Below are 16,326 nucleotides of genomic sequence, written 5' to 3' on the forward strand. Positions count from 1 at the left end.
TGTCACCCAATTACCCCATCCCTCCAACCACCTCCCCTCCAGCAGCCCTGTTTGTTTCCTACAGTTAAGAGGCTCTTATGGTTTGCCTCCCTCTCTGTTTCCATCTTATTTTATTTTCCTTTCCCTTACTCTATATTCATCAGTTTTGTTTCTTAAATAACACATTTAAGTGAGATCATATGGTATTTGTCTTTCTGAATGACATCTTTGCTTAGCATAATATCCTCTAGTTCCATCCTTGTCATTGCAAATGGCAAGATTTCATTCTTTTTTTTTTTTTTTAAGATTTTATTTATCTGACACAGAGAGAGAGAGAGAGAGAGAGCACAAGCAGGGGGAGTGGCAGGCAGAGGCAGAGGGAGAAGCAGGCTCCCCACAGAGCAGGGGGAGCCTGCTGTGGGACTTGATCCCAGGACGCTGGGATCATGACCTGAGCCGAAGGCAGTTGCCTAAACAACTGAGCCACCCAGGCACCCTGCAAGATTTCATTCTTTTGGATGGCTGAGTAATATTCCATTGTATGTATATATACACCACATTTTCTTTATCCATTCATCTAGAGAGTCCTTTGTCTTACGGAAAGAAAGATTAGAACTTGTGTTTACATTTATTATTAAAATTTCAACTTTATTTTCCTTATTATTTTTTTTAAGTTTTTATTTAAATTCCAGTTAGTTAAAATAAAGTGTATTATTAGTTTTAGGTGTACAATTTATTGATTCAGCACTATATACAACACCCAGTGCTAATCACAAGCACACTCCTTAATCCCCATCATCTGTTTAACCCATCCCTCTGCCCACTACCCCTCTGGTAGCCATCAGTTTATTCTCCATAGTTAAGAGTGTGTTTCTTGGTTTTCTTCCCTTTTTTTCCCTACTATGTTCATTTGTTTTGTTTCTTAAATCCACATATGAGTGAAATCATATGGTGTTTGTCTTTCCCTGACTCATTTCCCTTAGCATAATACTCTCAAGCTCTATCCACACTGTTGCAAATGGCAAGTTTTCATTCTTTTTTATGTCTAAGTAATACTGCCATATATATATATACACACACATATACATATATGTATGTGTATACACACACACCCCCCCCCACAACTTCTTTATCCATTCATCAGTCAATGGACACGTGGGATGTTTCCATAATTTGGCTGTTGTTGATCATGCTGCTATAAACATCGGGGTGCATGTATCCCTTCAAATCTGTACTTTTGTATTCTTTGAGTAAATACCTAGTAGTGTAGTTGCTGGATTGTAGGGTCGTTCTATTTTCAACTCTTTGAGGGACCTCCATACTATTCTCCAGAGTGGCCGCACCAGTTTGATTCCCACCAACACATCTTTCTTTGCATCCTCGCCAACATCTGTTGTTTCCTGAATTAATTTTATCCATTCTGACAGGTGTGAGGTGGTATGTTGTCATGGTTTTGATTTGTATTTCCCTGATGATGAGTGTTGTTAAGCATCTTTTCGTGTGTCTGTTAGCCATCTATTCATGTTTTCTGCACATTTTTTAACTGGATTATTTTTGGGGTGTTTTTATAAGTTATTTTTATATTTTGGATACTAGCCCCTTATTAGATGTGCCATTTGCAAATATATTCTCCCATTCCATAGGTTACCTTTTAGTTTGTTGATTGTTTACTGCTGTGTGGAAGCTTCTTATCTTGACAAAGTCCCAGTAGTTCATTTTTGCTTTTACTTCCCTGCCTTAGGAGACATATCTAGTAAGAAGTTGCTATGGCCAATGTCATGGATGTTACTGCCTCTGTTTTTCTGTAGGAATTTGATGGTTTCCTGTCTCACATTTAGGTCTTTCATGCATTTCAAATTTATTTTTGTGTATGATATAAGAAAGTGGCCCAGTTTCATTCTTCTGCATGTTGCTCATTTTCCCAACATCATCTGTTGAACAGACATTCTTTTTCCAAATGAATATTCTTCCCTGCTTTGTCGAAGATTAGTTGATTATAGGGTTGAGGGTCCATTTCTGGGTTCTGTGTTCTGTTCCACTGATCTACATGTCTGTTTTTATGCCAGTACCATACTGTCTTGATGACTGCAGCTTTGTCGTATAGATTGAACTCTGGACTTATGATGCCTCCAGCTTTGCTTTTATTTTTCAACATTCCTTTGGCTATTCGGGGTCTTTTCTGGTTCCATACAAATTTTAGGATTGTTTGTTGTAGTTCTGTGAAAAATGCTGGTGGTGTTTTGATAGGAATTGCGTTGAATGTATAGATTGCTTTGGTTTAAATTGACACTTTAACATATGTGTTCTTCCTATCCGTGAGCATGGAATCTTTTTCCAATTCTTTGTGTCATCTTCAATTTCTTTCATAAGTGTTTTATAGTTTTCAGAATACAGATCCATTACCTCTTTCGTTAGGTTTATTTCTAGTTATGTGGTTTTTGGTACAATTATAAATGGATCAATTCCTTGATTTCTTCCTCTGCTGCTTCATTTATTGGTGTATAGAAATGCAACAGATTTCTGTATGTTGATTTTGTATTCTGTAACTTTGCTGAATTTGTCTATCAGTTTTAGCAATTTTTTGGTAGAGTCTTTTGGGTTTTCTATATACAGTATCATGTCATCTGCAGATAATGAAAGTTTGACTCCTTCCTTGCCAGTGTGGATGCCTTTTATTTCTTTTTGTTGTCTGATTGCTGTGGCTAGGACTTCCAGTATGGTGTTAAATAACAGTGGTGAGAGTGGACACCCCTGTCTTGTTACTACCATAGATGAAAAGGTCTCAGTTTTTCCCCACTGAGGATATTAGCTGTGGGTTTTTTGTAGATGTCCTTTATGATGTTGAGGTATGTTTCTTCTAATCCTACTTTGTTAAGGGTTTTTATCATGAAGAGATGTTGTACTTTGTCAAATGCTTTTTCTGCATCTATTGAAAGGATTTTCTTTTATTATTGTGTATCGCATTGATTGACTTGCAAATATTGAACCACCTTGTGGCCCAGAAATAAATCCCACTTGATCGTGGTGAATGATTCTTTTAATGTGCTGTTGAATTCATTTTTCTCGTATTTTACTGAGAATTTTTACATCCATGTTCATCAGGTATTTGGCCTCTAGTGCTCTTTTTTAATGGAGTCTTTGGTTTTGGTTAAAATTTCAACTTTAATTTATTGGTTATACAGATCTTCCTTGACTTAGGATGAAGTTACATCCCAGTAAACCCATCATAAGTTGAAACTATCATAAGCTGAAAACGCATGTAGTACACTTAATTTGCCAAACATCATAGTTTAACTTCACCTACCTTAAACGTGCTTAGAGCCCTTATGTCAGCCTCTAGTTGGGCAAAATCATACACAAAGCCTATTTTATAATAAAGTGCTGAATATGTCATGTAATTTAATGAATGCTGTACTGAAAGTGAAAACCAGAACAGATATATGAGTGCAGTATGGTTTTAAGTGTATCATTTGTTCACCCTTGTGATTGCGTAGCTGACTGGGAGCTGCGGGTGCTGCTTGCCCCTGTGCAGCATTTCGGGAGTATCATCCCGCCCATCGCAAGCTCAGGAAAAGATACAAATTCAAAATACAGTTTCTACTGAAAGCATACTGCTTTTACAGCATCATAAAAGTCCAAAAATCTTAAGGTGAACCATTGTAAGTCAGGGACTGTCTGTAATTTAATAATAAAGTTTGTATTTGTAAATTATAAATCAACCAGTAGACATATATGGAGAGTGTTCAGACTTTTTTTTTACTTATGGGGTGCATAAACAAAAAAGATTTGAGAGCACACAGATTTAAGCTGTAAGAGAATCCCTGAGGAAGCATATTTAATAAAAAACGAAGCAGCAAAGGTTAAGAAGATAGGTAGCTTGAATTATACTTTAGTCTGTTCTTTTACATCAAAATAGCTTTTTCATGAAATTTCTAAAATAAAATAAATGGAATTTAGTGTATGGATGCATTTTATTTAGATTTCATAGATCTTGGGCAAATGAAGTCTATAACATAGTGACTTCTATAAGAATAAATGAAAAAAAATTAGCCACATGCACCTGCCTAATTTTTGTGTTCTCATTTTTCATATACCCTATGCATTTGCATAAAATAACAGAATTCTCTAGAGCCACATATTATTCATATGGGACAAGATTGATATAGAATACTTTCATTTTGATTTTTAAGAGCATAGTTATATCACATTATCAATGAAGAAAAGACCAGTAATCCATTTCCTTTGAATTGGGGTTTCAGGGACCCATGAGGAGAGAATTCAACAGAGAATCTGATCTGATTAAGCAGAGTAATTGCAGGAATTTACATCTGTTTCAGATTTAGGTCAAGTCATAATATTAAATTTAGCTGATGAAAGACTTTTTTTTTTAAGATTTTTATTTATTTTAGAGAGAGATACAGAGACGGAGAGCATAAGCGGGGGGGCAGGCAGAGGGAGAGGCGGAGAGAGAATACCAAGCAGACTCCATTGTGAGCATAGAGCCCAACATGGGGCTCGATCCCAGGACCCCGAGATCATGACCTGAGCTGAAACCAAGAGTGGGACGCTTAACTGACTGAGCCACCCAGGTGCCCCTGGAGGACAGATTCTTGAAATAATATTTTGGTTATTCAAAACAATTTTTTGATATTTGACTTTTAAATTCTCTTGTAGGTCTTTCGCCCTTATGCGAAGTACTGGCTAAGTCCCTTGCTGCAGCTGGTAGTTTCTGAAAATAATGGAGGAGAAGGAATTCACTATATGGTGGTTGAGATAGTGGTTACTGTTCTTTCATGGACAGGATTAGCTACTCCTGTGGTAAGAATGGATACATCTTTTATGCAGTACTATATATCAGTCTCTTGCTGATATAAACGGAATTTATGACAAACTTCTCTTAATGACAAGAGTCATCATTTTTAGCATTAATTGTCATATTGCTGTGGTGCTGCTATACTAAATGGCCTCATATTGCTTTAGTTCTCTTTTCTTTTGTGTCTGCTTTTGATAATTCCTCTGACTTTGTTTTTATGTTTAAGCTATCAGGTGTTTTTTGTTTGTTGCTTTTCTCAGAGCTTGGAAACTAGATAACTGATTTATTAAAATAAGTGTGAAATAAATGTCAGTAGGCCCTGAATATGAGGTCCTGAAAAATTCTGCTAAAACTAATGTCCGTAGATTTTTTGGCATTTGTTTTGCCAGCTTACCTACTTCCCTAATGTCTCTAGCCCATTAATGGTTGAGATTGCCAAAGAAAAGTGAGTACCAGGTGAATGATACTGTGTCATACGGAGGCAGTCTTGTGGCTTCCCCCAGTACAGATTCGTGTGTGCTGGAGCTTTGCCCATCACTTAAAAACTGTAGCACAAAAGGTTTCATATAATAGTATCCTAGAAACATTCCTTAATAAACATAATATAGAGTCATAGAGTTTTTACATGTGTCTATATCTGGATGTGTCTGTCTTATTTCACAGTAAACCGAATTTAGATTTCTTAGCTTTAATGTGATATAATAATTTGTATTCTGCTAATAACATGAAAAAATTGTGAGTGTGTAGTTTAACTTAGGAACCATTGGGAAAGATTGAGTTCAATGTCAGGTGCTTGGCTGAGCTTGAGAGACTGAACTGCTAGGTGTCAGAATAGCTGCATAAAGCAACAGTGAGTCAAAGTGAGAATCAAGTGAAGCCTTTAATCATTTATTGTGGGTAGTACAAGCAAGAGGCTAAAGCCAGAGGAAGCGTTGACTCCCCTTGTCTGTTTCCCCCATGGAACATTACAACATGGTCTGGTCTGATCGAGGTTCAGGTGGATTAGCACAGATCTGGGTGTCATCTTAATGTTGAGGGAGCCCTGAATTAAAGGCTCAGCAGTTTTATGGGACCCTGGAGTTGAGAGGAGGGTGAGGGGGAAGGGACGGGAATGGAAAAGCCCTGGGGACTGAATCAGCAAAGGGAAAAGTGTTTTCAGAGTTGCCCTTCCTCCCTGTAAGGAGGTCTCAGCAGAGACCCCTAAAGAAGATAAAGAGACCAAGGAATGAAGGTGCCTGGGCTAGGAATGCAAACATGTGACACAGCATGACCATTCTGGGGGGTACAGGTCATGGATGTCTAGGGGTCTAACTGCAGCTACCCTTGGAGACTGCAGAGCACTGGCTGTGTTCCAGCCTGGTGCATGAGGGCATCTTGCCCATGAGGCCTGCCAAGTAAAGCCTTTTTCACTGCCTGTGGTTGGAACTGAAAAATCACTCATAGGCTTTTCATCAGAATCCGGAAGCCTCAGTAGACTGGCGGATTTCTTTTATAAATGGACTTTTGGATTAAAAAAATGCTTTTCTAAGCATTCCATGCTCATGGATTGGAAGAACAAATAATGTTAGAATGTCTATACTACCCAAAGCAGTCTCCACATTTAATGCAATCGCTACTGCATTAAACAATGCCAACAATCCTAAAATTCGTATGGAACCACAAAAGACCCCAAATAGCCAAAGCACTTCTGAAAAAGAAAAACAAAACTGGAGGCATCACAATCCTGGACTTTAAGCTCTTTTACAAAGCTGTAATCATCAAGACAGTATGGTATTAGCACAAAAACAGACACATAGATCAATGGAATAGAATAAAGAACCCAAAAATGGACCTTCAAATCTATGGTCAACCAATCTTCGACAAGGCAGGAAAGAATATCCATGGAGAAAAGTCTCTTCAGCAAATGGTTTTGGGAAAATTGGACAGCCACATGCAGAAGAATGAAACTGGACCACTTTCTTACACTATACACAGAAATAAATACACTTCCATCAAAATGGATGGAAGACCTTAATGTGAGACCAGAAACCATCAAAATCCTAGAGGAGAACACAGGCAGGAACCTCTTTGACCTCCGCTGTAGCAGCCTCTTACTAGATACATCACCACAGGCAAGGGTGGGACCTCATCAAGATAAAAAGCTCTGCACAGTGAAGGAAACAATCAACAAAACTAAAAGACAGCCTGTGGAATGGGAGAAGATATTTGCAAACAACGTATCTGATAAAGGACTAATATCCAAAATCTACAAAGAACTTATAAAACTCAACACCCAAAAAACAAATAATCCAGTCAAGAAATGGGCAGAAGACATGAGTAGACACTTTTCCAAAGAAGACATGCAGATGGCCAACAGACACATGAAAAGATGCTCAACATCACTCATCATTAGGGATATACAAATCAAAACCACAACGAGATAGCACCTCACACCAGTCAGAAGGGCTAAAATTAACAACTCAGGAAACAGATGTTGGCAAGGATGCAGAGAAAGAAGAACTTCTTAGTGTTGGTGGGAATGCAAACTAGTGCAGCCACTCTGGAGAACAATATGAAGGTTCCTCAAAGAGCTGAAAATAGAACTACCCTACAATCCAGCAGTTGCACTACTAGGTATTTACCCAAAGGATATAAAAATACAGATTTGAAGGGATACGTGCACTCCAGTGTTTATAGCAGCATTATCAATAGTAGCCAAACTATGGAGAGAGCCCAAATGTCCATCGGCTGATGAATGGAGATACATATATACAATGGAATATTACTCAGCCATCAAAAAGAATGAAAACTTGCCATTTGCAACAGCATGGATGGAGCTAGAGTGTATTATGCTAAATGAAATAAGTCAGTCAGAGATAGACAAATACCATGTAACTCATATGTGAAGTTTAAGAAACCAAAAACAGATAAACATATGCAAAGGGGGGAAAGAAAAAAGGAGAGAGAGAAACAAGCCATAAGAGACTTTAACTATAGAGAAGAAACTGAAGGTTGATGGAGAGAGGTGGGTGGGGGATGGGCTACATGGGTGATGAGTATTAAGGAGGGCACTTTTATGATGTTATTTGTAAGTGATTGATTAATCACTGAATTCTACTCCAGAAACCAATATTGCACTGTATGTTCACTACCTAAAATTTAAATTTAAAAAAATGCTTTTGCTAAGTGAAATAAGTCAATCAAAGAAAGTCAGTTATCATATGGTTTCACTTATATGTGGAACATAAGGTATAGTGCGGAGGACCACAGGGGAAGGGAGGGAAAACTGAATGGGAAGAAATCAGAGAGGGAGACAAACCATGAAGGACTCTGGGAAACAAACGGAAGGTTACAGAAGGTAGGGGGCTGGAGGGATGGGTAACAGTGACGGGTATTAAGGAGGGTATGTGTGGTGATGAGCACTGGGTGTTATAAGCAACTAACGAATCGTTGAACACTACATCAAAAACCAATGATGTATTATATGTTGGCTAATTTGAACATAATACAAAAATATAACAAAAAATATTTTTTAAAAAGTGCTTTTCCAGAATGGAATACTGCATATTAATATAGAGTTTCTGTACCTTTTTAGGGTGTCCCTAAAGACGAAGTATTGGCAAACCGATTGCTTCATTTCCTAATGGAACATGTTTTTCATCAAAAAAGAGCTGTGTTTAGACATAACCTTGAAATTATAAAAACCCTTGTTGAATGCTGGAAGGATTGTTTATCTATCCCTTACAGGTATAAATTTACTAGATTTTGCAGTATCCTTTATACATTTTTAAAATGTAGCATGTTTAAATGGTGATTACAGTGAAATTTAATTACTTGATAGAAAAAGGAAGATAATTTGAAATCAAATCATTTGTAAGGGTATAATACTGCTACTAGTAAAATTATAACCCACAAAGTTTGATACTAGAAGCAACGGTGGACACGTTACTGCCTCCAGGTGGCCCCTGCTCCATCTCCCAGCTCACCTCTGGCTTTGCTCACACAATGGGGATGTGGGGTGCCCTCTGCCTTTCACTGTCCCAGCCCAAGGGTAGACTATAAGACTTCTCTTTGATTCCTTTTAGCACAGCCTGAGGCAAGCTAAAACTTGCCTAAGATTTCAGTATCACCTAAGGGGGACTTGGGGCAAAATTAGATCGTAAGAAATATAGACCTGTCTGTGTTGCACAGCTAGAATAACTTGAATGCGTAAAGGAGGGTATTAGCAAGAAGGGCGTTAGACGTAGGGAAAGACAAAGGATTTCTTACCCTGAAAATTAGCCATAGAAAATTTTATATCTTCTTGCTGCTTATTTTACTATATGATAACCTATATTGTTCTTTATGCTTATGTTTCAGGTTAATATTTGAGAAGTTTTCCAGTCAGGATCCTAATTCTAAAGACAATTCAGTAGGAATTCAATTATTAGGCATTATAATGGCCAATAATTTGCCTCCCTATGACCCAGAATGTGGCATAGAGAGCATAAAGTGAGTATTGAGGAGTTTTGGCTTTGCTTCTTTTTTAGGTTAAAGTATAGATGAATTGGATTGATGGACTGGAGTGTGGTCTAATTTTGATAAATGTAAGGACCTAGACCCATGTTAAAAATATTTCTACCAAAATTAAGTGGTTGGGCTTAGAGGTCATTTGGGAGAAGAAATATGTTAATGGAGTGAATGAGGAAAGTTCAGTTTTTCAAAATTAGTGTAATTTTTTTCTAGTGTGATTTAGCAAATAGGAAGTGTTAGGTATTTCCTAAAGTCATATTTTCAGCATTTGCTCTGAAAGCGACATGAACTCTGTGGACCATTCATGACCGGATCATGACCTGAAATGGATGCCTGGACATTGTGCTGCCTTGTCGCTGTACTTCTACTGTAGCTGCAGCCTCTGCTCCGTCTATCAGGACCCTTTGTGGGTGGGGGTGGATGCCGCCCAATGTCGGGGGCAGGGGGTTGCTAGTAAGATAATCCTGTACCATCATGGAATGGAACTTCATTGCCCTACTATTTCAGGATTTTTGAAAAGTCAGCATTCACGTCATGGTTACTGGAGATTTCAGCATGTCCCTTCTGAGCTTTTCCCGTTACTTTGGAAGTGTCCCACTCTGGTTGGTCCTCCTGTGTTAGCCTCCCGGCACCAGTTGCACCAATCACCTGGTATCATAGACAGACATGTGGCTCCACACAGAGTTAGTGGGAAATAGTTTACTTTTAGACAAATTACCGTTTTTGAGCTTTGATTCCCCCAATGACAGCCAAACTGGAGGCTAACGTGATGTGGCCTCGAGTCTGGGGGCACTGCACTGGTGCTCACTCTCCTCATTTTATTGTCCTCCTCTTGTCATAGCAGATGGCTTTCAAGGGTTGTCAGTAAATCATGATATTGGATAGTAGCTTTCTTTTTACTACAGTTTTTATAGCATCCAGCATTGTGTTTTGCTTTGACTACAGCAGGTCCTCTGTGATTGAACTGTGGACTTTAATGTGCCTTCCAGGTCATGATGTCAGAGCCTTAAGTACATCTTCATATATGTTTTCACACAAATAATTTCAATCATGTTTTATGTTTCATATTTTCTCAATTTGTGCTATTTATGTACGAGGAGCAAAGTTGTTATATTTTTATGTCAACAGAATGTAGTATTGTGCATGTTTATTTTCTGTATTTGTTACAGATACTTTCAAGCTTTGGTCAGTAATATGTCCTTTGTAAAATATAAAGAGGTATATGCAGCAGCAGCAGAAGTTCTAGGACTTACTCTTCGATATATTACCAAGAAAGAAAATGTGAGTGTATTATACAATTTTAAATAAATACTTCTTTTTCAGTTTTGATTTATCATAACCCTTGTTATTTATATCCTCAATAAGATAATAAACGAAAGTGGGCATTCTGCATTTATTAATACTCCACTCTTCCCTACTGTATACAGTGCTCAGGGGTTTTTTTAGATTTTATTATTTGTCAGAGATCGAGAGAGCACACACAATCAAGGGGAACGGCAGGCAGAGGGAGAAGCAGGCTCCCCACTGAGCAAGGAGCCTGATGTGTGGGACTCGATCCCAGGACCCTGGAATCATGATGTGGGTCAAAGGCAGACACTTAACCGACTGAGCCAGCCAGGCATCCTCAGTGCTCAGTATTTTTTAAAGAGGACATAGGATTTTTTTAAACACTTGGAAACTTGGTAAACATTTAAAGATTGGTAACTTTTTATTGTGAAAGTCAGGATATGAGTACTTAACCAGCTTTCATTCCTCTGAAGGTAGTGTCAGTATTTCCTTTTGGAGAAAATTATTCTGTTAGATAATTGCTGTGGTTAGTTAGGGCTAAGTTAACTAGTAAAATCCCCCACTTCCATTTTGGGATATAATATAGCTGTCAGACAGGACAGGGCACCTCAGGGAGCTTTCTCAGTGTGTGTGCCCTGCCCACTTTACAAGATTGTGAGAATAACCTAATTGAATCTTTTAGTGCAATATACATTCAGAGTACTGCAGTTCTCAATAGAATGTAATTATTACAAATGTATGTAAATTTCATGGGCCATTGTATGGTAATTACATGTTCTAACTTACTTGAGAAAAGCATAATGGAATGATGCTTACTGCTACATCCCATGATGCTTACTGTCCTCCCCTGGTTAGTAAGTGAGGTGCTGCATGTTTTGGAGCCTCCAAAACTACTGTCACTCATTGTGATAAGCCACTCTTGCCAGGTCTCACTGCAGTCTGTCCAGGATGACACAGTTGATCATTCCTCCTGATTACCTTTGTCACTGCTTCTAGGACACTCTCTCGGCTCCCTTTCTACTTCCCTGGCAGTTTCCTCTCCCTTCCTTAGCGCCGTGTTTCCTGGCCACCTCCCTAGCTCTGATTTTGGTCCTCTTCTCCTTCCCTGCTCCCCTGTCAACCATCCAGCCTGTGTTTTTGAAAACTGCCTATATGTTCATGATTCTCAACTTCATACCTCCAGTCCCCATCCTCTCCTGAAGGAAAAGATGGAGAGTGGAGAGTGAGCTACTTTCACTCTCTGCCTGGATGAGGAGAGGTTTAGGGAAGTCGGGAGGTCCTGAGGGCAACCAGAGTATCCCAACACAGTGAATTGGACCCCTGCCCATTTTGCTAGTCAGGCATTTATTTGTGCTTAAAAGAAAATTAAGGGAAATAGACCCATGTAGGGAGATCAGTCTTCACTTATAATTTATTTTAGGGATTACCAGCTATTTCTGTAAAATAAAATTTATAAATTCAGAATAACCTTGTTATTATTACATGATTCTAATGCCCCTAGATGTTGGGTTTCAGTTTATATAATACGCTAAGTTTTCAGTACAGATGGAGCAAATTATAGCAGATCCCAGGTTTAATCTCTCTTCACTTAAATTTCAAGTAGGTAAGAATGATAAACACTTTTGTTTTACATAGTTCTTTTCTGAATATAAAATGGTATTGATTTAGTATAGAAATTAGAAAAACAGAGTGAAATATAATGAAGTCAGTGAGAGTCACTCATATTCTAACCACTGAATTGCTTTTGGCCCCTGAGATGTAGTCTTCAGTCATCAGTACGTATGTGCATGCTCTTGTCTTCTGTTGTTCACCCATATTGTATTCTTTTATAATTTCGGTTATGTATGTTGGGTACTTACTGGCTGGCTCTGGGGGTGCAGCCAGGAACAGGGCAGGCCAAGCCCCTCCCTGCCTCAGGAAGCTAGCATTTGGTGAGGGGAGATAGACAATACACAAACGAATCTATCATGGTAGATAGTAGTATGTGATGAAGAAAAAACAGGATATAGGGAGATAGACAGTGAGGGGTTGGTTTTTTAGATAAAGTTGCATGAACATTCTGGTTTATGTGAATATTTGACCAGAGATGTGAACACTGGTGTCATAAAATGTGTTTACACAGCATCTAGTCGCTGATTTTAGTTCAGCTTCTCAAATACTCGTTAGCAGTAATCTTTATCAACCTGCCATCTGACAGGCGCTAGACGCCACCAGTGGTAGAAGCACAAAGCAGTCATGGCCGTGGCCTGGCTCACCCAAACGCACAGCCCCAGGGCCTCTTGTGCCCAGTGTTTATGCCAACCTGTGCATGCTCCTGGCACTATACCCTGTGAACACCTTTACCTTGTAGGTGATAGTATTCAACACCTTCCTTGGGTTCACTTAACTATTCAAGACAAACCTATTTTCAGTAACCAACATAAGTTTCCACCTTTGTGAATTTGAAAAAAACTTAATTTTTCAGGTATTGGAGGAGTTGGTGTATGAACTGATCATAAAGCAGTTGAAGCAACATCAGAATACGAGGGAGGACAAATTTATTGTGTGCTTGAACAAAGCCGTGAAGAACTTTCCTCCTCTTGCTGATAGGTAAGATGTCAGTTGTGGCGGATGTCCTGTTGCGGGAGAGGGTCTGAGCTGCCCTCTCACTCATTGGCCGTGTCCACTGTTTAGGTTTATGAACACCGTGTTCTTCCTGCTGCCAAAATTTCATGGCGTGATGAAGACCCTCTGTCTGGAGGTGGTGCTGTGTCGTGCAGAGGAAATAACAGATCTCTACTTACAGTTAAAGAGCAAGGATTTCATTCAAGTCATGAGACACAGGTAAGTGTGAAGCTAGCCCCATATTCTCAGAGGCAGCTGGCTCATAAAATTTTGATTTGTTCAGCGGTCTCCTTCAACTCAGAAAGAACTCGTAGGTTTTCATAAAATATGTATTTGTTAAATTTTAATCAGAATTAAAGGTGGTGGGGCCTGACCCTCCTGCCTCTGCTAACCTGGCACTTTGGGGAAGCCATATCTCAAGCATTGTCTAAGGCTCTTCTCAGATTTAAAATACATGGTTTTGAGTTCTGTACCCATTTTGCCAATTAGGAGGCTTCCATTATTAAAATTGTTCATTAATTTTCACATTATACTATCAAAAGAAATATTAAAAGATGCTTTGATCACTTACAGTATTTTTATTTCTCTGTATTTATTTATTTCTCTGTTCTTTTCCAGTCTTGTCTGTACACATATATTTTTTTAAAGATTTTATTTATTTATTTGACAGAGACACCGCGAGAGAAGGAACACAAGCAGGGGGAGTGAGAGAGGGAGGAGCAGGCTTCCCACTGAGCAGGGAGGGTCATGACCCGAGCCAAAGGCAGATGCTTAACAACTGAGCCACCCAGGCGCCCCAGTGTATACGTGTTTTTTACATAGGGACAAATTATTGATAAATGCCAATAACAAAGAATCTATGTTGTTATGTTGTAATATCCTTCATTAGAAATTTACTCAGTATCTACTGTGTGTAAAGCATTAAGTTGGGTGCTTCAAGGAAAAAAAGATAACATAAAACAGATGTACACCTTATTTGGGGCCCAGACTACCCTAACTTTCTTCTGACCTGCCAGGTGGCCTGACTAGCACTTGAAATCGTTTTTTCAAAATGTGAAATCCTTTATATTTAGTTTATTTTGTTTGACATTTCAGGTTTTTTAAAATATGAACTTTTATTTTAGAATAACTATATTTATAGAAAATTTGAAAGATAATACACAAAGTTCCCACATACCCTTCATCCAGTTTTTCCATGTCACATAATCGTGGTACATTTGTCAAAACTAAGAAATTAACATCAGTAAATTAATGTTAACTAAACTAGATTTTATTTGGCTTTTACCAGTTTTCCCACTAATGTTCCTTTTTCTATTCCAGGATCCAATCCAGGATATCACAATGAATTAATTTAGTCATTTTTAATATTCTAGCTCATGATAATTTTTTAAGATGTAAGTTTTATGTTTCTGTTGTAACAAATTTTGAAATACAGAACAGCACAAAGAAGAAAATGTTACCTGTCATATCTGAAAGTATAATAAAAGTTGTTAAATTTGTGTGTTTTAAAAAATCTCTCGTTACAGAGATGATGAAAGACAGAAAGTGTGTTTGGACATAATTTATATGATGATGGCAAAATTGAAACCAACAGAACTCCGAGAACTTCTGAATCCTGTTGTAGAATTCATTTCTCATCCTTCTCCAGTGTGTAGGGAACAAATGTATAATATTCTAATGTGGGTTCATGACAATTACCGGTAAGGTCTACATTAACTTTTTTTTTAAGGTGGGGGAGGTGGTAGAGGGGCAGAGGGAGAGGGAGAGTGAGAATCTTGAGCAGACGCCACACCCAGCACAGAGCCCAACATGGGGCTCAGTCTCACGATCCTGAGATCATGACCTGAGCCAAAATCAAGAGTTGGACACTTTACCGACTGAGCTACTCAGGCACCCCACTACATTAACATTTTACATTACTATTTTTAAACATATGATTAATAATTAAACAAGTTTATTTTAGTATATTGACATGTATCATTATTTTAACTCCTTTTATGTACCTGTGGGAATTCAGAATGTGCAGTTACTGGTTGAGTTAGTTAATAGTGTAATTTGTTTTTATAGTTATCCCTTTAAAATTTACAAAATTAAGGAAATGAACTCTGTGGGATGTCTTCATCCCAGGACTTCCATCACACCACCTCCCATAGGGTGTGAGCCTGTCCTAGGACCTCTTAGCATTCCCAGGGAGCCGTCTGCGGCCCTCTCCCCATTACCACTGCCCCACGCACCTGAGCCCTATCACATGGCAGGTGGAGCTGTGACAGCACTTGGATAGGCTTGCAGGGGCACCAAAGAAGGATGTCAGGGTACATACTCATGAGGGTGGGTTCTGCTGTGGTTTGGGAAGTTAAAGTACCACGGGAAAAGATTATTTTTTAATTCTGGATGGTGTTGTTCGGATTGCACAAAAGCGATAAACAATATTAATGTTTTGTCATTTTGTTATTTTTTCTCAGAGATCCAGAAAGTCAAGCAGATGATGAGTCTCGGGAAATATTTAAGTTGGCAAAAGATGTGTTGATTCAAGGGTTGATCGATGAGAACACTGGGCTTCAGTATGTGCTTCTCCTGGAACAATTGGGCCAGGACAAATAAAATTAGGGATATTTCTTCCTAGATTTGCACTGGGTATTTTTCAGCAGTTTTAGAATTATATTTATAGTATTAGCATTTTCTTTGCTTTCTGTATTCATAGTGTTTAATAAAAAGGTATTTTAAACCACATTAAGACTTAAAAATCCTGACAAGTTATTTTAATATAAAAGTCTTACAAAAGTGGTATGAATAAAGCTTTCTCTGCTCATGCAGTGAATCAGTGTCTCAAAATGAAAAAATCTGTAATGACGATTATTGTTTCTCATTTAACTCAAATAGTTGAGATCACACTATACATATTAATATTGAGTGAAATGTTTGGAACTTTAGAAATAAGAGAAAACTATAATATTGATTATATGGGGAAGTATAAATGATGATTATTTTCTTTAGGGTTTGGCCAGCAAACCTTGAGATGGTGAATGAAAGGATTTCTCCCAACACCTTAGTAGGAGAAAGGGGAGGCCTGGGGGCCAGACACTCTAGTGGCAAAAGGCCTTGAGCCAAGTTCAGTCTCCGCTTTTATTGTGAGTTTAACTAATACACCATGT

General features: G+C 38.4%; 1 protein-coding gene across 5 annotated transcripts in view; it reads left to right on the forward strand.

Annotated features, from left to right (window-relative positions):
• PRKDC (protein kinase, DNA-activated, catalytic subunit) overlaps positions 1-16,326 on the forward strand; it is a 241,412-nt gene that overhangs the window by 137,722 nt on the left and 87,364 nt on the right. For all 5 annotated transcript variants that reach the window (XM_028118983.2, XM_028118984.2, XM_088022831.1 and 2 more), the window contains exons 49-56: positions 4,654-4,797; positions 8,367-8,518; positions 9,131-9,262; positions 10,453-10,564; positions 13,035-13,159; positions 13,244-13,393; positions 14,701-14,874; positions 15,637-15,735. In XM_028118983.2, the coding sequence (XP_027974784.1) occupies positions 4,654-4,797; positions 8,367-8,518; positions 9,131-9,262; positions 10,453-10,564; positions 13,035-13,159; positions 13,244-13,393; positions 14,701-14,874; positions 15,637-15,735 (1,088 nt within the window). The remainder of the gene's footprint in view (positions 1-4,653; positions 4,798-8,366; positions 8,519-9,130; positions 9,263-10,452; positions 10,565-13,034; positions 13,160-13,243; positions 13,394-14,700; positions 14,875-15,636; positions 15,736-16,326) is intronic.

Source organism: Eumetopias jubatus, unplaced genomic scaffold (genome assembly GCF_037043125.1).
Source record: "Eumetopias jubatus isolate StellerSeaLion01/CBP00866 unplaced genomic scaffold, mEumJub1_p1.0 scaffold_4, whole genome shotgun sequence".
NCBI lineage: Eukaryota > Metazoa > Chordata > Mammalia > Carnivora > Otariidae > Eumetopias > Eumetopias jubatus.